The sequence below is a fragment of the Symphalangus syndactylus genome, chromosome X, assembly GCF_028878055.3.
Source record: "Symphalangus syndactylus isolate Jambi chromosome X, NHGRI_mSymSyn1-v2.1_pri, whole genome shotgun sequence".
Classification (NCBI taxonomy): Eukaryota; Metazoa; Chordata; class Mammalia; order Primates; family Hylobatidae; genus Symphalangus; species Symphalangus syndactylus.
The window spans coordinates 63715503-63734262 of NC_072447.2; the positions used below are offsets into that span (position 1 = coordinate 63715503).

Consider the following 18760-nt stretch of genomic DNA (forward strand, 5'->3'; position numbering starts at 1 on the left):
AGTTTCTGGTTTTTCTGCTCTGTTTTTTCCCCATCTTTGTAGTTTTATCTACCTTTGGTCTTTGATGATGGTGACGTACAGATGGGTTTTTGGTGTGGATGTCCTTTCTGTTTGTTAGTTTTCCTTCTAACAGTCAGGACCCTGAGCTGCAGGTCTGTTGGAGTTTGCTGGAGGTCCACTCCAGACCCTGTTTGCCTGGGTATCAGCAGCGGACTGCAGGCCAGCGGATATTGGTGAACCACAAATGTTGCTGCCTGATCGTTCCTCTTGAAGTTTTGTCTCAGAATAGTACCTGGTCGTGTGAGGTGTCAGTCCACCCCTACTTGGGGGTGCCTCCCAGTTAGGCTACTCGGGGGTCAGGGACCCACTTGAGGAGGCAGTCTGCCTGTTCTCAGATCTCTAGCTGCATGCTGGGAGAACCACTACTCTCTTCAAAGCTGTCAGACAGGGATATTTAAGTCTACAGAGGTTATTGCTGTCTTTTGTTTGTCTGTGCCCTGCCCCCAGAGGTGGAGCCTACAGAGGCAGGCAGGCCTCCTTGAGCTGTGGTGGGCTCCACCCAGTTTGAGCTTCCTGGCCGCTTTGTTTACCTACTCAAGCCTGGGCAATGGCGGGCGCCCCTCCCCCAGCCTCGCTGCCGCCTTGCAGTTTGACCCCAGCCTGCTAGCAATGAGCGAGGCTCCATGGGCGTAGGACCCTCCGAGCCAGGTGCGGGACATAATCTGCTGGTGTGCCATTTGTTAAGCCCGTTGGAAAAGCACAGTATTAGGGTGGGAGTGACCCGATTTTCCAGGTGCTGTCTGTCACCCCTTTCTTTGACTAGGAAAGGGAATTCCCTGACCTCTTGCGCTTCCCGGGTGAGGTGATGCCTCGCGCTGCTTCGGCTCATGCATGGTGCGCTGCACCCACTGTCCTGCACCCACTTTCCAGCACTCCCCAGTGAGATGAACCCAGTACCTCAGTTGGAAATGCAGAAATCACCCGTCTTCTGCGTCACTCACGCTGGGAGCTATAAACTGGAGCTGTTCCTATTCGGCCATCTTGTCTCCACCATCATTCTGACTTTAGCAGGGCAATCCTCACAAATGCCATAAACATTCTTCTCTTCACTCAGGGTTCAGTGGAAAGGACCCCAATAATAGTAGGAAAACTAGTAATATCTGCCATTTATTGAGAGCTCACTGTAATCACAGAAGTATAATCATTAAGTCTTTTTTTTTTGGTAACAGCTTTATTGAGATATAATTTGCATACCAAACAGTTCAGCAATTTAAAGTATACAATTCAGTGGTATTTAGTATATTCACAATTATACAGCCGTGACAATCAATTTTAGGACATTTTCATTAACTCCAAAGAAACCCTGTACCTTTGGTTATCACCTCTCAATACCCACAACCTGCCCAGCTTTGGGCAACCACTAATCTACTTTCTGTCTCTATATAGATTTCCCTATTCTGGATGTTTCATATAAATGGAATTAGACAATGTGTGGTCTTTTGTGTCTAGCTTCTTTCACTTAGCATGTTTTTGAGGTTATCCATGTCATAGCAGGTTATCAGTACTTCATTTCTTTTTATTGCCAAGTAATATTTCATTGCATATATACAACACATTTGGTTTACCCATCCATCAGTTGATAGATATTTGCATTGTTTCTACCTTTTGGTTATTGTGAATAGTGCTGCTATGAATATTTGTGTATACCTTTTTGTTTGAACACTTGTTTTCAATTCTTTTGTGTATATACTTAGGAGTGTGGTTGCTGGGTCATATGGTAATTCTGTGCTCCATGTATTGAGGAACTGCCAAGCTGTATTCCATAGTGGCTACACCATTTTACATTTCCTCCAGCAGTGTGTTTACTGGAGGAAATGTAAAATGGTATAGCCACTATGGAATGGTGGCAGTGTTTTGTTTTTGTTTTTGTTTTTCCTTGAGACAGAGTCTCACTCTGTCACCCAGGCTGGAGTGAAATGGCATGATCTTGGCTCACTGTAAACTCTGCCTCCTGGGTTCCAGTGATTCTTGTGCCTCAGCCTCCCAAGTAGCTGGGATTACAGGTGCCCACAACCACACCTGGCTAATTTTTATATTTTCAGTAGAGATGGGGTTTTGCCATGTTGGCCAGGCTGGTCTCAAACTCCTGACCTCAGGTCATCTGCCTGCCTCGGCCTCCCAAAGTGCTGGTATTACAGGAGTGAGCCACCATGCCCAGCTGGCAGTGTTTTTTTTTTTTTTTTTAAACACCCATCATGGTGGGTATGAAGTGGCATCTCATTGTGGTTTTTAGGTTTGCATTTCTCTGACTAATGATGTTGAGCATCGTTTATGTGCTTATTGGCTATTTGATCCTTCTTTGGAGGAATGTTGTTTGGATCTTTTGCCCATTTTTTATGCTTTTATTTCTTAATTTTTTAATTTTATTTTTAATTGACATATAATAATTGTAAATAGTTGTTGGTCTTTGTATTGTTGAGTTGTAAGAGTTCTTTATATATTTTAGATACAAGTCCCTGATCAGATATGAGTTGCAAATATTTTCATCCATTTTTGGGTTATCTTTTCACTTTGTTGATGACGTCCTTTGAAGTACAGAATTTTTAATTCTGAAGAAGTCTAATTTATTTTTTCTTCTATTGTTTATGATTTTGATGTCATGCCTAAGAAACCACTGCCAAATCCCAGGTTAAGAAAATTTACACTTGTTTTCTTCTAAGAATTTTAAAGTTTTAGCTCTTAACTTAGGGTTTTGATCTATTTTCAGTTAATTTTTATTGGTGGTGTATTAGCAGCCTTAACTTCATTGTTTTGAGTGTGGATATCCAGTCTTTCCAGCACTATTTGTTGAGAAAACTAACCTTTCTTAATTGTCTTGGCACCCTTCTTGGAAATCAGTTGACCATAAATGTGTTTATATATGGACTCTCAATTTTATTCCATTTATCTATATGTCTCTCATTAACTATCATTATGCCAGTACCATATTGTCTTGATTATTGTAGCTTCATGTTGTGTTTTGAAATTGGGAAGTATGACTCCTCCAAATTTTGTTCTTCTTTTTCAAGATTGTTTTGACTATTTTGGGTTCCTTGCAATTCTATATAAATTTTAGAATCAGCTTGTCACAACCATCTGATCTTTGACAAACTTGACAAAAACAAGAAATGGGGAAATGATTCCCTATTTAATAAATGGTGCTGGGAAAACTGGCTAGCCATATGTAGAAAGCTGAAACTGGATCCCTTCCTTACACCTTATACAAAAATTAATTCAAGATGGATTAAAGACTTAAATGTTAGACCTGAAACCATAAAAATCCTAGAAGAAAACCTAGGCAATACCATTCAGGACATAGGCATGGGCAAGGACTTCATGTCTAAAACACCAAAAGCAATGGCAACAAAAGCCAAAATTGACAAATGGGATCTAATTAAACTAAAGAGCTTCTGCACAGCAAAAGAAACTACTGTCAGAGTGAACAGGCAACCTACAGAATGGGAGAAAATTTTTGCAATCTACTCATCTGACAAAGGGCTAATATCCAGAATCTACAATGAACTCAAACAAATTTACAAGAAAAAAACAACCCCATCAACAAGTGGGCGAAGGATATGAACAGACACTTCTCAAAAGAAGACATTTATGCAGGCAACAGACACATGAAAAAATGCTCATCATCACTGGCCATCAGAGAAATGCAAATCAAAACCACAATGAGATACCATCTCACACCAGTTAGAATGGCAATCATTAAAAAGTCAGGAAACAACAGGTTCTGGAGAGGATGTGGAGAAATAGGAACACTTTTACACTGTTGGTGGGACTGGAAACTAGTTCAACCATTGTGGAAGTCAGTGTGGTGATTCCTCAGGGATCTAGAATTAGAAATACCATTTGACCCAGCCATCCCATTACTGGGTATATACCCAAAGGATCATAAATCATGCTGCTATAAAGACACATGCACATGTATGTTTATTGCGGCACTATTCACAATAGCAAAGACTTGGAACCAACCTAAATGTCCAACAATGATAGACTGGATTAAGAAAATGTGGCACATATATACCATGGAATACTATGCAGCCATAAAAAATGATGAGTTCGTGTCCTTTGTAGGGACATGGATGAAGCTGGAAACCATCATTCTCAGTAAACTATCGCAAGGACAAAAAACCAAACACCGCGTGTTCTCACTTATAGGTGGGAACTGAACAATTAGAACACATGGACACAGGAAGGGGAACATCACACACTGGGGCCTGTTGTAGGGTGGAGGTAGGGGTAGGGATAGCATTAGGAGATATACCTAATGTTAAATGACGAGTTACTGGGTGCAGCACACCAACATGGCACATGTATACATATATAACAAACCTGTACATTGTGCATATGTACCCTAAAACTTTAAATATAAAGAAAAAAAAGAATCAGCTTGTCAATTTCTACAAACAAGCTATCTGGGATTCTTGTACAAATTGCCTTGGATCTGTGGATCAACTTGGGAAGTATTGATATGGTTTTCTTTTCTTTTCTTTTCTTTTCTTTTCTTGACAGAGTCTTGCTCTGTCACCCAGGCTGGAGTGTGGTGGTGCAATCTTGGCTTACTGTAACCTCCACCTCCCAGGTTCAGGCAATTCTCATGCCTCAGCCTCCCCGAGTAGCTGGGATTACAGGTGTGTGGCCACCACACCCGGCTATTTTTTTTTTTTTTTTTCGTATTTTTGTAGAGACATGGTTTCACTATGTTGGGCAGGCTGGTCTCGAACTCCTGACCTGAAGTGATCTGCCCGCCTCGACTTCCCAAAGTGCTGGGATTACAGGCGTGAGCTACTGTGCCCAGCCTGACATCTTAACAATATTAAATTTTCTAATTCATGAATATGGATGTCTATCTATTTAGATATTTAGTTTTTTCAATGGTTTTTATGGTTTCCAGAGTATAAGTTTTATGTTTGTTTGTTAAATTTATTTCTAAGCATTTTCTTCTTCTTGATACTATGGTAAATGGAATTGTTTACTTAATTTCATTTTCAGAGTATTCATTGCAAGTATACAGAAACACATTTGATTTTTGTATATTGATTTTGTGTCCTGGAATCTTGCTGAAGTTGTTCGTTCTAATAGTTTGTGTGTGTATTCCTTAGGATTTTCTCTATATAAGATCATGTCATCTGTGAATACAGATATTTTTACTTTTCTAAACTGGATGCCTTTTATTTAGTTTTCTTGCCTACTTGCCCTGGTTACAACCTCTAGTACAATGTTGAATAGAAATATCAAGAGTTGGACATTCTTGTTTTCTTGCTGATCTTAGGGGGAAAGTATCAGTCTTTCACCATCAAGTACGATATTAGCTTTGGGTTTTTTGTAGATGCCCTTTATCAGGCTGAGGAACCTCCTTTCTATTCCTTGTTTGTTAAGTGCTTTTTATCATGAAAGAGGGTTAGATTTAGTCAAATGATTTTCCTGGATCTTTTGAGATGATCATGTTTTTGTTTTCTATTCTATTAATATGATGTATGCAAATTGAATTTTGAGTGTTAAATTAATTTTGCATTCCTGGGATAAATTCCACTTGTTTGTGGTGTGTAATCCTTTTATATGTTGCTGGATTTGGTTTGCAGTATTTGGCTCAGGATTTTTGCATCTATATTCATAAGAAGTATTGGTCTGTAGTTTTCTAGTGGGGTCTGTCTGTTTTCGGTATCAGAGTAATACTGACCTCATTTAATGAGTTAGAAACTTCGCACATTTTGTGTTTCTTTGAAGAGTTAATGAAGAACTGGTATTAATTATTGTTTAAATGTTTGGATGGAATTGAAGCCATTTGGGCCTGGACTTTACTTTGTGAGTAGTTTTTGATTATTGATTTGATATCTTGTTATAGGTCTATTCAGATTTTCTGTTTTCTTCTTGAGTCAGTTTTGGTAGTTTGTGTCTTCCTAGGAATTTGTCCATTTCATCTCAATTATCTAATTTATTGACATTCAATTGTTCATAATGTTCCTTTAAGTGTTTTTGAGCATATTAATTTGTTGAATCTTCACAATAAGCCTATGAAAGAGATATTATGATCCTCATTTTATAGGTGAAAAAAACTGAAGCACAGAGAGTTAACTTGCCCAAGGTCACCCAGTCAGTAAGTTGGAGGAGCCAGGATTTGAATCCAGGCAGTCTGGCTCCAGAATGCATGTTCTTACCATAGCTAGACTATCTAAAGATCTTCTCTAAAAGTTATCAGGAGGGACCTGGAATCTATCTGGTCAAGCAGAACCTTTTGAAGCACTTTTTTTTCTTAACAAATCAGTGGTTTTTCATTCTATTCGTAGATTTGTACAGCTATCACCACTATCTAATTTTAGAACTTTTTCAATACCCCCATCCACTAAATCCATACCTATTAGGAGTTCCTTTCCCTTCCTAATCCCCCTTTCTACTCCTACCCCTGTCCCAGCCTCAGGAAACCACTAGTCTACTTTCTGCTATGGATATACCTCTATGGATATGTCCGTTCTGCATATTTCATATTGAACTGAATCATATGATATCTGGTCTTTTGAAGGTATTTACTCCTGCTCAGATTGGTGATTATATCTGCCTGAAATTCTCTCTCTTCTTATTCTGAACTTTAGTCTTTCTGTGATTTGGTCTCACTAGATTCATCACTCTAATTGAATATACAATCCTATTCAAAAGAAAGCTTTGCATCTGACACATGTGACAAGTTTCTATTTTGAGCTTTTTATTACCTCCATTGGGAAAGCATCTCCTTAATAGTCCAGGGTGAGGGGAAGGTAGTTAGATTCTACCAATGTTAATTACCAGCCCACCTCTCTCATTAGCCTTCAAACAATGTTAATTTCAACCTGAAGTTTACCAGCTGCCTTGGGTTGATAGACAAAGACAAATGCAGCTAGTGAAGGAGACTGATGTATGAACAGATAACTCATACAATGTGATAAGTATTATAAAAGCCTTTGTATATAAGGTAATGAAGCATATATAAGAAAGTATAACATGAATTTCAATGGAAAAATTATAGAAAAGTGTAGAGATCTAGGCCATAGAAACTATACAGTGTACTACTTAAGTTGATTTACCATGGTAGCTATTGATTTTGTCCCTCTAATCTGTCTTATGGGGTTGAAGCCCCTTCCCCTTTCATACCTTTAGTAAATATAGCAACAAAAGGAAATAGTAGGTGAGGATTCTAGGAACTACATTTTTCTTACCCAGACATTGTTTCCTTCACAGGCATAAGCTGGAAGTCACACCAGTAGTAGCCTCTACTACCGTGGTACCAAACATTATGGAGAAACCACTCATTCTAGACATATCCACCACCTCCAAAACACCCAACACTGAGGAGGCATCTCTCTTCAGAAAGCCATTAGTTTTAAAGGAGGAACCCACTATTGAGGACAAAACCCTTATCAAGAAGTCATTATCTTTAAAAAAGTGCTCAAATGATGGGGAGGTGTCCCTACTGGAAAAGCTGCAGCCTCTGCAGGAGGAGAGTGACAGTGATGATGAGTTTGTTATAGAGCCAATGACTTTTAAGAAGACACATAAAACTGAGGAGGCAGCCATCACCAAGAAGACATTATCCTTAAAGAAGAAGATGTGTGCAAGTCAGGGGAAGCAGTCCTGCCAGAAAGAGTCGTTGGCTGTGCAGGATGTCAATATTGAAGAGGATTCCTTCTTCATGGAGTCAATGAGTTTTAAGAAGAAGCCTAAAACTGAGGAGTCAATCCCCACCCATAAGCTATCATCTTTAAAGAAGAAATGTACCATTTATGGGAAGATATGCCACTTTAAGAAGCCACCAGTATTGCAGACAACCATCTCTGGAGCAATGTCCTCCATTAAGAAGCCATTGTCCTTTAAGAAGAAGCCTACCACTGAGAAGGAGACCCTTTTCCAAGAGCTATCTGTATTGCAAGAGAAGCGCACCACTGAGCATGAGATGTCCGTCTTGAAGAAATCACTGGCCTTGCAGAAGACCAACTTTAAAGAGGATTCCCTTGTTAAGGAGTCATTAGCCTTTAAGAATAAGCCTAGCACTGAGGAGGCAATCATGATGCCACTAATATTAAAGGAGCAGTGCATGACTGAGGGGAACAGGTCCCGCCTGAAGCCATTAGTAATGCAGGAGATCACCTCTGGAGAGAAGTCGCTCATTATGAAGCCATTGTCCATTAAAGAAAAGCCATCTACTGAGAAGGAGTCCTTTTCCCAGGAACCATCTGCATTGCAAGAGAAGCACACAACTCAGGAGGAGGTTTCCATCTTAAAGGAGCCCTTGTCCTTGCTAAAGTCTCCAACTGAGGAGTCACTTTTTGATGAGGCTTTGGCTTTTACAAAGAAGTGTACCATTGAGGAGGCACCCCCCACCAAGAAGCCTTTAAAGAGGAAGCACGCCACTCAGGGGACAATGTCCCACTTGAAGAAACCACTAGTATTACAGACCACCTCTGGAGAAAAGTCACTTATTAAGGAGCCACTGCCCTTTAAAGAAGAAAAAGTGTCTTTAAAGAAAAAGTGTACCACACAAGAGATGGTGTCCATCTGTCCAGAACTGTTGGACTTTCAGGATATGATTGGTGAAGATAAGAATTCTTTCTTTATGGCGCCAATGTCATTTAGGAAGAACCCTACAACTGAGGAGACAGTACTTACCAAGACATCATTGTCTTTACGGAAAAAGAAAATTACTCAGGGGAAGATGTCCCACTTAAAGAAGCCACTGGTCTTGCAGAAGACCACTTCCGAGGAGGAGTCATTCTGTAAGAAGCTGTTGCCCTTTAAGATGAAATCTACAACTGAAGAAAAGTTCCTCTTCCAGGAACCATCTGCATTGAAAGAGAAGCATACCACCTTGCAGGAAGTGTCCCTCTCAAAAGAGTCATTGGCCATCCAGGAGAAGGCTACCACTGAGGAGGAATTTTCTCAGGAACTATTTTCATTGCATGTTAAACATACCAACAAAAGTGGGTCCCTCTTCCAGGAGGCTTTGGTCTTGAAAGAGAAGACTGATACCGAAGAGGATTCCTTGAAGAAGTTGTTGGCCTTGCAGGAGAAAAGCACCATGGAAGAAGAGTCCCTTATCAAGAAGCTATTGGTTCTGAAGAGGGAGCTTTCTGCTGAGGCAGCCACAAACATACAGAGACAATTATCTTTAAAGGAGCAGTCCACTGCTTGGGGAAAAGTGTTCCTCCTAAAGAAGCAGTTGGCTTTGAATGAGACCATCAATGAAGAGCAGTTCCTTAATAAGCAGCCACTGGCCTTGGAGGGGTATCCCAGCGTTGAGGAGGGGGAGACCCTCTTCAAGAAGCTTTTGGCCATGCAAGAGGAGCCCAGCATTGAGAAGGAAGCTGTCTTCAAGGAGCCCACTATTGACACAGAAGCTCACTTTAAGGAACCTTTGGCCTTGCAGGAGGAGTCCAGCACTGAGAAGGAGGCTGTCCTCAAGGATCCCACTGTTGACACAGAAGCTCACTTTAAGGAAACTTTGGCCTTGCAGGAGAAGCCCAGCATTGAGCAGGAGGCCCTCTTTAAGCAACACTCGGCTTTGTGGGAGAATCCCAGCACTGAGAAGGAGACCATCTTCAAGGAGTCTTTGGACTTGCAAGAGAAGCCCAGCATTAAGAAAGAGACCCTCCTCAAAAAGCCATTAGGCTTGAAGATGTCTACCATCAATGAGGCATTCCTCTTCAAAGATATGATAGCTCTGAATGAGAAACCCACCAATGGGAAGGAGTTGTCCTTCAAGGAGCCATTAGCCTTACAAGAGAGTCCCACCTACAAGGAAGACACCTTTCTCAAAACATTCTTGGTCCCCCAAGTTGGAACCAGCCCAAATGTGTCTAGCACTGCCCCTGAATCCATAACAGGCAAGTCCAGCATTGCTACCATGACCAGCGTGGGCAAATCTGGTACCACCACCAAGTCCAGTGCATGTGAATCTGCTTCTGATAAACCTTTCTCACCACAGGCCAAGGGAACATCAAAGGAGGTATTCATCTCTCTTTCTTCTTAAATTAGATAAAGTGTTCTTTGATATCCTGGAGGTGGCTGCTAGCAAAGTTGTTTTTTGTTGTTGTTTTGCCTTCCTAAGCAGTTGAGCCATATATAGTAAGTTATTGAGAGTATCCCTCTACCTAGTGAGAGGGTGATATTTCTTAGGTTTACTTCTGGTTTTATTTAAGGATAGGTGATGCAGAATCATCTCTTCTCACCTTTTATAGCCTGAGGTTATCCATGATTTGGGATACATTTCCCAGGTTCTTTGGCATTTTTCTCTTAAGTTGGCCTTGTACAATCTCTTGACTTCCTGATTGGCACAGTGACAGATCTAAGCAATCAGAAAGTATTTATTCCAGTAATACTCACAAGGGTCTGGACTACTGTGCTATATGCTTGGGCTTTGCAATAGTGGCCAGGTAATTTCATTCAGGAAATTGCCTTTCTTAGTAATTATAATTTGCATCACAGTGGGCTTTGGTCAAAAATGGGCAACGTTCATAGGAGCATCTCCCAAGGAAGGTGGTCTTTACGTTGTAAATTTGAATAATGAAGGGATGATATTTAGCAAGCAGGAGGAGAAATGTCCTTTTTGTAGCAAAACATCCTGGGTAAAGGTATAGAAGGGAGGAAAAGACTACCAAGATGAATTGGGCCAGATCAAAGCATTGACATAATTAGGGACCTAAGAAGACAGGTAACAAAGCTGAAATAATAAGAATGTGCATCTTGGAGAATCTTGAGCTTACCTATAAAAAGGGTCCCTTGTTCCTAGGGCAGCGAAGGTATATACAATGAAGACTAGGCATTTCTTGATCACTGGACCATATGAGGATTGCACAGCCAAGGAGTACTGTGTTGTGGCCCAACATATACAAGGCTTGAGACACCTTAGCAGAAGACAGTGGGGAGAAAGGAGTAATCATTGATATGTATGTGTTAAGTCTTCCTTGGAATAATTCTCATAATATATCTTTTCGGTGATTTCTAAGCAGATAACCCCACAGGAAGATATTGACGAGGACAGCAGTGATCCAAGTTTCAACCCAATGTATGCCAAGGAAATCTTCAGTTACATGAAAGAAAGAGAGGTATTTAGGTTGCTTGGGTTGGGCAATGATTTCTAGTTTTCATTTCCTCATCATTCCATCCTTCAGTATGCAAGTTGAAAGGGGTGGTAATAATGATGATAAAAATAATAATAGCAACAACTAACATATTGGTAGCTTACTGTGAGTTGGACATTGTACTAACAGATTTGTAGACATTATGTTAATTCTCTCAGTAACTTCATGATGGTAGGTATTATTATCTCCCTCTTACAGATAGAGGAAACTGCCCAGAGTCATGTAAGTGGTATATGGTAGAGCTGAGATATGAGCTAAAGTCTGATTACCTTGAAGACCATAATCCTGTACATCTAATTGCTAAGAAGACAGTCTTAGACACAAAAATGGTTAAGTAGTCTCTGAGTGGCTTTTCTTAGAGATCTTTTTCCTTCCCTATGCATGTTTCTGGCATTGTATGTAAAATCGTATTTTTTGTTTCATCTCTCCAACCTGGTGAAGTTTTCTTTCTCCTTTGAAATCTGCCAGTCTCCTTTACCACTAATATTCATCAATTCCAAAGTTTCTTCTAACTCTCTCAACAGAACAGATGGGACCAAGATTATCTACCAAGTAGAATTTTTAGCAGGTCATGTATAAGAGGGTGGGAGGATGGAAACCCACCTACAGATCCACCTATCCTCTTTATAGAGAGAGTGCAATTGATTAACTGACTCCAAAGCCCACACTTTTTCTGGCATACCTAAGTAAGGGACATCTTTGTTATAATAAAAGTGTGAGCCTTGGTTCAGCAGTATCAGTTTCACTTGAGATTTTGTTAGAAATGCAGAAACCTAGCCCCATCCCAGACCTTCTAAATCAGAATCTGAAGTTTTACATGATCCCCAAGTACTGCATACGTATGTTAAAGTTTGAGAAGCACTGCTCTACATAGCATGGTATTGTGCTTTAGATTGAATTGCAAAGAAAGGGCAGAACCTTTTTGGCATTTGTCTATAGCTATAGGTGTGTTTCTGCCTTTATTTCCCCCTGGATTCTTCAATATTCACTCTGACACTTGAATATCACACGTGTCTATTTCCCAAAGCATAACTGCAACTTGCCTGGAAAAGGATACTTTGATCTGCCCCTCTCTAATACCAGTTGAAAATCAGGAGTTAGAACTATGAGGGAGAAGTTAATTGTTAAGTTACAATTTTGAACTATAAGAAGAGTTTATTTATTAACATTTCTTTCTCATCAATACCAGGAACAGTTTATACTTACAAATTACATGAACAGGCAGATTGAAATCACCAGTGACATGAGGGCCATTCTTGTGGACTGGTTGGTGGAGGTTCAGGTAAGCCTGACAACTCCTGCCTTAAGGAGCTGCTATTCTCTTTCTCATTCAGGGCTGCCAGGCCAAAAACATGGTAAAAATGTACTGAGTCTATAGAGTTGAATAAGCTGTGGTTCATGCCCTCAAGGAGCTCATGATTTAGGAGGCAAGATAAGATATGCAGACAAATAAGTGTAATACAAAGTAGAATATACTAAGTGCTCTAAGAATGTTTCAAATAAAATAAAATACTGTGAGAACTAATTGGAAGGAGAGACTCTTTCTAGAAAAGGCAGTGACGGTATGGTCGTTTTATCATTCTTAAAGTCTTGTAAAATTATATCTAGTGATTTGGATTGGGGTCGATGACAAAGTCTTTCAAGCTTTGGGTGGAATGGATAATAGGAAGGACAGTGTGGCACAGGACATGGCAGGTAGCTGTTTGTCCAAGGTTAGATATTGAGGGAATACTGCTATTAATACTTAATTATTATTTTATACTAAGATAGGAGAGCCCAGAGTAGTACATAGCATATAGTAGGGGGTCAGTAAGCATTTGTTGAATGAATGGAATTGAAAGAATTGCTATGGAGTTTGCAGGGAAACATACAGCATGGTCAGTCTACGCCCAGCAGTCTTAGTATGTAATTAGGAAGAAAAGACAATACAGTTTTATATCCTTTGTTAAGTATCAGAGGAGTGGTTCAGGCTCATTTTGGAGTGACAGACCAAGGAATTGTGGTAGACACAGTATATCTGAACATCTGCAAAGCATGAAAATATCTCTCATCTTATGAAAATGGTAGAGAACAGTAAATCAGATAAGAGTAAAATTTGGGTAGATCTTAAATAAGTGAAACAGAACCCAAAGATTGCTTATCATTGCCAAGCTGGAAAGAAATTTCTAGTGACTGCCATTGGACTTTGTTCTGCCTAACATTCTCATTAGTAATGTAAATGAGAACAGAGAAGATGTATTCATTAAGTTCCTGGATGGCATGAAACTAGGAGTAGGGATAGGAAATAAATGGCTTACAGAGAAAAAATATCTCTGCCAGCTGGAATGATGAACTAAATATTTTTTATTTAAAGTTTTTGTTATTGCATAAAAATGTACATTATAGCAAAGTAAGAAATTATAATTACCTGTGATCCCACAACCCCAAACTGCTGTTCTCATTTGTTTGCATATATTATCCCCCCATCTTAAGCAGTGGTTATCCATTAGGGGTGTACCTCAGAATCAGATGCCCAGGTCCTATCCCAGACTTATCCAATCAGAATTGTGGGGATGTGGCCCAGGCACGCATATTTTTATAAAGCTCCACAAGTTATATTAATGTTATACCCCTTGAAAGAGAATCTCAGTTCTAGAAAATACCATATTGTTTTTATAACTGTAGTTACATGTAGTGCTTTTATAACTCTTTGGTTTTTTATTTTAAAATAACCAAATAACAAAAATGACTTTTTGGATATAAAGTTCCATGAAATTTTAGCATTTGTTTTGAAATAATTGATTCATAAGAAATTGAAAAAAAAAGGACAAAGAGAGCCTGTATACCCTTCACCCTAGTTTATCCCGAAGATGACATCTGGCCTAACTATAGTATAGTGTCATGGTCAGGAAATGGACTTTGTTATAATCCACAGACCTTGTTTAGATTTCAGCAATTTTACATGCACTTATTTGGGGGTGTGTATAGTCTATTTGATCACATGTGTAAATAAATATTTAGTCTATTTGTTCACGTGTAAATTTTGTAATCACTGCCACAGTTAAGGTACAGAACTGTTCCATTGCCACAAGGATCCCTCATGCCAGTTTTTGTTAGCCACAACCATCTTCCTCCCCTCTCCTTCCTGTCCCTGACAAGTTATTTGTTTTCTATCTCTATAATTTTGTTATTTCATGAATGTTATATAAATGGAATCATACAGTGTATAGCCTTTTGAGCTTGATGTTTACTACTCACCATAATTCCCTTGAGATCCATCCAAGTTGTGTATATGAATAGTTCATTCCTTTTTGTTGCTAAGTAGTATTCCATGGTACAGATGTACCATGGTAATGTGGTTTGGCTGTGTCCGCACCCAAATCTTATCTTGAATTATAGCTCCCATAATCCCCACATGTTGTGGGAGGGACCCAGTGGGAGGTAAGTGCATCATGGGGGCGGGTTTTCCCATATTGTTCTTGTGATAGTGGATATGTCTCACAGGATCAGATGGTTTTATAAAAGGCAGTTCTCCTGCATACACTCTCTTGCCTGCCACCATGTAAGATGTGCCTTTGCTCCTCCTTCACCTTTTTCCATGATTGTGAGGCCTCCACAGCCATGTGGAGCTGTGAGTCCATTAAACCTCTTTTCTTTATAAATTACCCAGTCTCAGGTATTTCTTCATAGAAGTATGAAAATGGACTAATACACACAGTGTGTTTAACCATCCACCTGTTGAAGGACATTTGGGTTGTTACTAGTTTTTGGCTAGTAAGGATAAAATTACTACGAATATTTGCATAGAGCTTTTTTGTGAATATAGTTTTTATTTCTCTGGGATTAATACTGAAGAGTGTGACAGTTCTGTGAATTTTTAGCATATGTATTGATTTGTGTAACCGCCACTATGATTAGGAAATAGAACAGTTTGACCACGCCATAAAAACTTCCTTATATTATCCGTTTAGAGTCACACCCACCTCCCACCCCTAAATTCTGGAAACCACTAATCTATTTTCTATATTTGCCTTTTCAAGAATATTGTATAAATGTTTGTGTTGTATGTAACCTTATGAGACTGGCTTCTTTCATTCAGTATGATGCCTTTAAGATTTATTCAAGTTGTTGCAGATATCATTAGTTCATCCTTTTTATTGCTGAGTGGTATTCAATGGTTCGGATATATCACAGTTTATCCATTCTCCTGTGGAAGGGTATTTAGTTTGTTTCCAGTTTTTGATGACTGTGAAAAGAACTGTACATTAATGTACAGGTTTTTATGTGAAGATATGTTTTAATTTCTAATGTCAGCACACAGGAGTGGGATCATTGGGACATACGGTAAGTTTATGTTTAACTTAATTAGAAATTGCCACAGAGTGGCTGTACATCTTGCATTCTCACCTCCAATGCATGAGAGTTCTGGTTGCTCTGTATTCTTGTCAGCACTTGGTTTTGTTAGTACTTTATTTTAACCATCTAATAGGTGTATAGAGGAATCTCCTCATAGTTTTAATTTTTATTTCCTTAAGGGCTAATAATGTTGACAACCATACTTGTCATGCATATATCCTCTTTGATGAAATGTCTATTCAAGTCTTTTGCCCAGTTATAAATAGGGTAGTTCGTTTCCTTAGTGTCAAGTTATGAGAGTTCTTTACATATTCTAGATACAAATCCTTTGTTGGGTATGTGATTTATAAATATATCCTCTCAGTCTGTAGTTTTTCTTTCTCTTACCAGTGTCTTTCCCAGAGCAAAAGTTTTTAATTTTGATGAAGTCCAGTTTATCAATGCCTTCTTTATGGATTGTACTTACTTGTAAGAACTCTTTGCCTAAACCTAGGTCAGGAATATTCTCTGTCTCTCTCGTGTGTGTGTGTGTGTGTGTGTGTGTGTATTTTAATTAATTAATTAATTAATTAATTAATTTATGAGATGGAGTTTTGCTCTTGTTACCCAGGCTGGAGTGCAATGGTGCGGTCTCAGCTTACTGCAACCTCTGCCTCCCGGGTTCAAGCGATTCTCCTGTCTCAGCCTTCCAAGTAACTGGGATTACAGGTGCCCGCCACCCTGCCTGGCCAATTTTTGTATTTTAAGTAGAGATGAAGTTTCACCACGTTGGCCAGGCTGGTCTCAAACTCCTGACCTCAGGTGATCCGCCTGCCTTGGCCTCCCAAAGTGCTGTGATTACAGGTGTGAGGCACTGTGCCCGACTTCTTTCCTATATTTTATCTAAAAGGTTTATAGTTTTACATGTTACATTAAATCTATAGTCCATTTTTAGTTAATTTTTGTATAAGGTGTGAGATTTAGGTCAAGGTTCTTTTTTTGCATATGAGTGTCTAATTGTTCTAACACCATTTGTGGGAATTAAAAACTATACTTTCTTCATGGAATTGTTTTTGCACCTTGCCAAACACAGTTTTTGTGGGTCTGTACCAATATTCTGTTTCCTTTATCTCTGTGTCTCTTCCTTCACCAATATCACACTGTCTTTATTTCTGTAGTTTTATAGTTAGTCTTAAAACTGGGTATTGTGATATTTTCAACTCTATTCCTTAAAAAAAAAAACAAAAAAAAAACTGGCCAGGAATGGTGGCTCATGCCTGTAATCCCAACACTTTGGGAGGCTGAGGTGGGTGGATCATGAGGTCCGGAGTTCGAGACCAGCCTGACCAACATGGTGAAACCTCCGTCTCTACTAAAAATACAAAAATTAGCCGGGCGTGGTGGCACGCACCTGTAATCCCAGCTACTCAGGAAGCTGAGGCAGGAGAATCGCTTGAACCCGGGAGGCGGAGGTTACAGTAAGCCAAGATCGCGCCACTGCACTCCAGCCTGGGTGACAGAGCGAGACTCCATCTCAAAACAACAACAACAACAACAAAGCAAAAAACACCTGTTTTAGCTATTCTAGTTCCTTTGCCTTTCTGTATAAATTTTAGAATCAGTTTGTATCTTAAAAATATGTCTAGGAGTTTGATTGGAATTGAAATATATTTTGTGCAGAAAAGAGTTAAAATAATAGGCCTGATACTGCTATGCCTAGAAAGGTCTGTTTGCAAGGTTGGCCCTTGGCTGGTAATCTGGAAACTTGGCCAGTAAGCAGTCCCTACACTGATATAAAACTTCCCCGAATGATGATTGTGGCTTACTGTGCTTAAACTCTTTATGCAAACCATGTGGTTTAGGCTGAACACCTGCTTTCCTTTTGGGAGTCTGGAACTTCAGAACATGATAGGCACAGAGTGTTTACTTGACCAGTTCCCAATAAAATTTTGGGCACTGAGTGATAGTAAGCTTCCCTAGTAGACAACACTTTCCATGTGTTGTCACAACTCATTGCTAGAGGAATTAAGTGCATCCTGAAGTGACTACTGACAGGACTCTTGGAAGCTTGCTTGTGGCTTTTTCCAGATTTTGCCCCATGCTTCTTATCCCTTTGCTGATTTTGCTTTGTATCCTTTCACTGAAATAAATCATAGTCATGAACATGACTATATGCTAAGTCCTGTGAGCCATCCTAGGAAATCATTGTCCTTGAGGTGGTCTTAGGGAACCCCAATACACATCTATAGGTGAGTTCAGATAGATTTGGCGTGTTACTATATTGACTCTTCCAACCTATGGTATGTCTCTCCATTTATTTAAATTTTCTTTGATTTATTTTTCTCATCATATAGATCCTATACATGTTTTGTTAGATTTATAAAAAATATTTTCTTCCTTGAAGCTATTGTAAATGATGTTTTTTTAAATTTAGCTTTCTATTTGTACATTGCCAGTATGAAATACGGTTGATAGTTGTGTGTTGGCCTTGTATTCTGTGACTTTGCTAAAACTCAGGAGTTCTTTTTTTGTAGATTTCTTGGGGTTATCTACATAGATAATTGAATCATCTGCAAATGGGGACCGTTTTATTTCTTCCTTTCTAATCTCCATGCTTTTTATTTCATTTTCATGTTTTATTATACTGCCTGAGACTTCCATTATGATGTTGATATAGAAGCAGTAAGAGTGGACAGCATTGCCTTACTCCTGATCTTAGGAGGAAAGCATTGACTTTAACTATTAGCGTGATTTTAACTGTAGGATTTTTGTAAACACCTTTGATCAGGTTGAGAAAGTTACTTTCTATTTCTAGTTTAATCCTGTGTAATATATTTTTTTATCATGAATAAATGTTGAACTTTGTCAAATGCTTTTTTCCTGCATCCATTGATATTTTTTTTTGTTTTAGACTAATATAGTAAGTTAAATCAATTGATCTTCAAAAATGGAAGCAACCTTATTTTTATATTCCTGAGATAAACCCCATTTTGTCCTGGTATATTTTTCTTTTTAGGTATTGCTGGATTTGATTTGCTAATATTTTTTTGAGGATTTTTACATCTATGTTTATGATGGATGTTGGGATGTTGGTCTGTAGTGTTCTGGTTGGGTTTTTTGTTTGTTTGTTTTTTTGTTCTGGTATCAGAATAATAGCGATCTTGTAAAATAAGTTGGGAATTATCCCCAACCCTTCTGTTTCTGGAAGGGATGTGTAGAATTGATGTTATTTCTTCTTTAAATGTTGGTAGAATTTGCAAGTGAAAACATCGGAGCCTGGAGGGTTTTTT

At 39.1% G+C, this 18760-nt stretch overlaps 1 protein-coding gene across 5 annotated transcripts in view; it reads left to right on the plus strand.

The window, feature by feature from the left end:
* The window catches only part of CCNB3 (cyclin B3), a 93195-nt gene that overhangs the window by 38719 nt on the left and 35716 nt on the right, over nt 1–18760 (plus strand). For 3 of the 5 annotated variants that reach the window (XM_055268880.2, XM_055268881.2, XM_055268882.2), the window contains 3 exons: nt 7261–10021; nt 11022–11120; nt 12346–12438. The exons of 1 other annotated variant lie outside the window; for it this stretch is intronic. In XM_055268880.2, coding sequence (XP_055124855.1) covers nt 7261–10021; nt 11022–11120; nt 12346–12438 — 2953 coding nt within the window. The remainder of the gene's footprint in view (nt 1–7260; nt 10022–11021; nt 11121–12345; nt 12439–18760) is intronic. One more of the 5 variants, XM_055268883.2, reaches the window with a different exon arrangement.